This window comes from Terrapene carolina, unplaced genomic scaffold (assembly GCF_002925995.2).
Source record: "Terrapene carolina triunguis isolate 2854851 unplaced genomic scaffold, T_m_triunguis-2.0 Scaffold89, whole genome shotgun sequence".
NCBI classification, from domain to species: Eukaryota; Metazoa; Chordata; order Testudines; family Emydidae; genus Terrapene; species Terrapene triunguis.
Window position 1 is genome coordinate 14136299 of NW_020664440.1, and position 1505 is coordinate 14137803.

Consider the following 1505-nt stretch of genomic DNA (forward strand, 5'->3'; position numbering starts at 1 on the left):
GAGGTTAGCGGCTTCCTTAAAAAACTGTGAAGCGCTCCTTTCTGGGAGTTAAGGAACCTAGCGGGAGTCGGTCGCATGAGAGCAACTTGCAGCATTGTGGCTTAACTGCACCTGCAAAATCGATGCGGTTTTTACCCAGATACAGCTTCCATCCTTGAAAACAAACTTGGCGAGAGGCCCAGCAATGTAGTAACGAGCCCACCACAAGCCAGCCAGGGACCCCACAGCTACTTGTCATGATGCACAATATGTTTGGGCCCTTCACAACCGGACTGGATGCTGCTGCTTACTGGAGAGAAGCCAAGACGCTAACTCCCCAGATCTCCCCCCGCCGTGGGCAGCAGCCCGGAGCTGGGCGAGCTAGGGAGGGAGCGGACTATGCCAGCAGCCCGGCCCCCAACTCGAGCGAGGAGCCATAGTAGAGAAGTTAGCTTGTTGCTCTGCGCTGCACGCTGGAGCTGCTGCCAGGCTGCACCCCAGAAGTGGTTGCATGCCCAGGAGGGATGGAGGGATGCGTGGGGACAGTTTGTAAAGTGACTGCAACTCTTCAACCCTCGGTTCTCCGCCGCGCAGGGCCAGCACGCCCGGGGGTGGGGGGGCGGTGTACACCTGCTCCCGTCACTGCCCCCCCCCCGGCCCGCTAGCGCGCCGCCATTGGCGGGCCGCTCCCTGCGTACACCCCGCGGTCCCAGCTTGCCACGACAGCTGGCCGGCCTAGGCCCCGCCCCGCGGCGCTTTACGTGCGTGCGGCCGCATTCTCAGAGGGGGGCAATGGCTCTCCTTTTGATTGACATCCCGCGGCAGCCTATGAGCGAAGAGGGCTGCCCCAGGCGGGGGACGTAGGGGGCGAAGCTGACCAACCAGGACCCGGCACGGGACTGCCTTATTTACTCCCGTGTCACAATATGTCCGGTCCCTTAAAGGGCCCGCCGGCTGGGTGTTGTGCTGCAGCGGGGAGTCGGGGTTCGCCTTGGGCTGGCTGGCTGGCTGGCGGCGGGGTCTCTTTAAATTATGAGCGTGGGCCGCGCGCGACCATGCAATGGCGGTCGCTGGTGCTGGGCCTGCTGCTGCTGAGGCTGGGGCTCCACGGGCTGCTGTGGTTGGTGTCCGCGCTGGGGCCCGGCCTGGGCTTCCACCAGCGCTTCCCCTTCGCCCTCCCGCCGCGCGGGGCCCCCGACCCGCCCTGGCTGCGGGCCGCCGGCGGGGAGCCGCGGGCCGCCGGGCGCTGCGGGCGCGCCCACTGGGGCTGCCTGCTCCGGGGCGGCGGCTGCGGCCCGGCCGGGGGCGATGAGTACGAGAAGCGCTACAGCGGCGCCTTCCCCCCGCAGCTGCGGGCCCAGCTCCGCGACGCGGCCCGCGGCATGTTCGTCTTCGGCTACGACAACTACATGCGGCACGCGTTCCCGCAGGACGAGCTGAACCCCGTGCACTGCCGCGGCCGGGGCCCCGACCGCGCCGACCCGTGAGTGGCGGGGCTGGGGGGGGGGGGGGGGGGGGGGGGGGGG

The 1505-nt window shown here is 68.0% G+C and overlaps 1 protein-coding gene across 1 annotated transcript in view; it reads left to right on the forward strand.

The window, feature by feature from the left end:
- Positions 1-1034: 1034 nt before the first annotated feature.
- Positions 1035-1505, forward strand: part of EDEM1 (ER degradation enhancing alpha-mannosidase like protein 1) — a 20960-nt gene continuing 20489 nt past the window's right edge. Inside the window, exon 1 of the mRNA XM_026650250.2 lies at positions 1035-1462. Within this exon, the coding sequence (XP_026506035.1) occupies positions 1035-1462 (428 nt within the window). The remainder of the gene's footprint in view (positions 1463-1505) is intronic.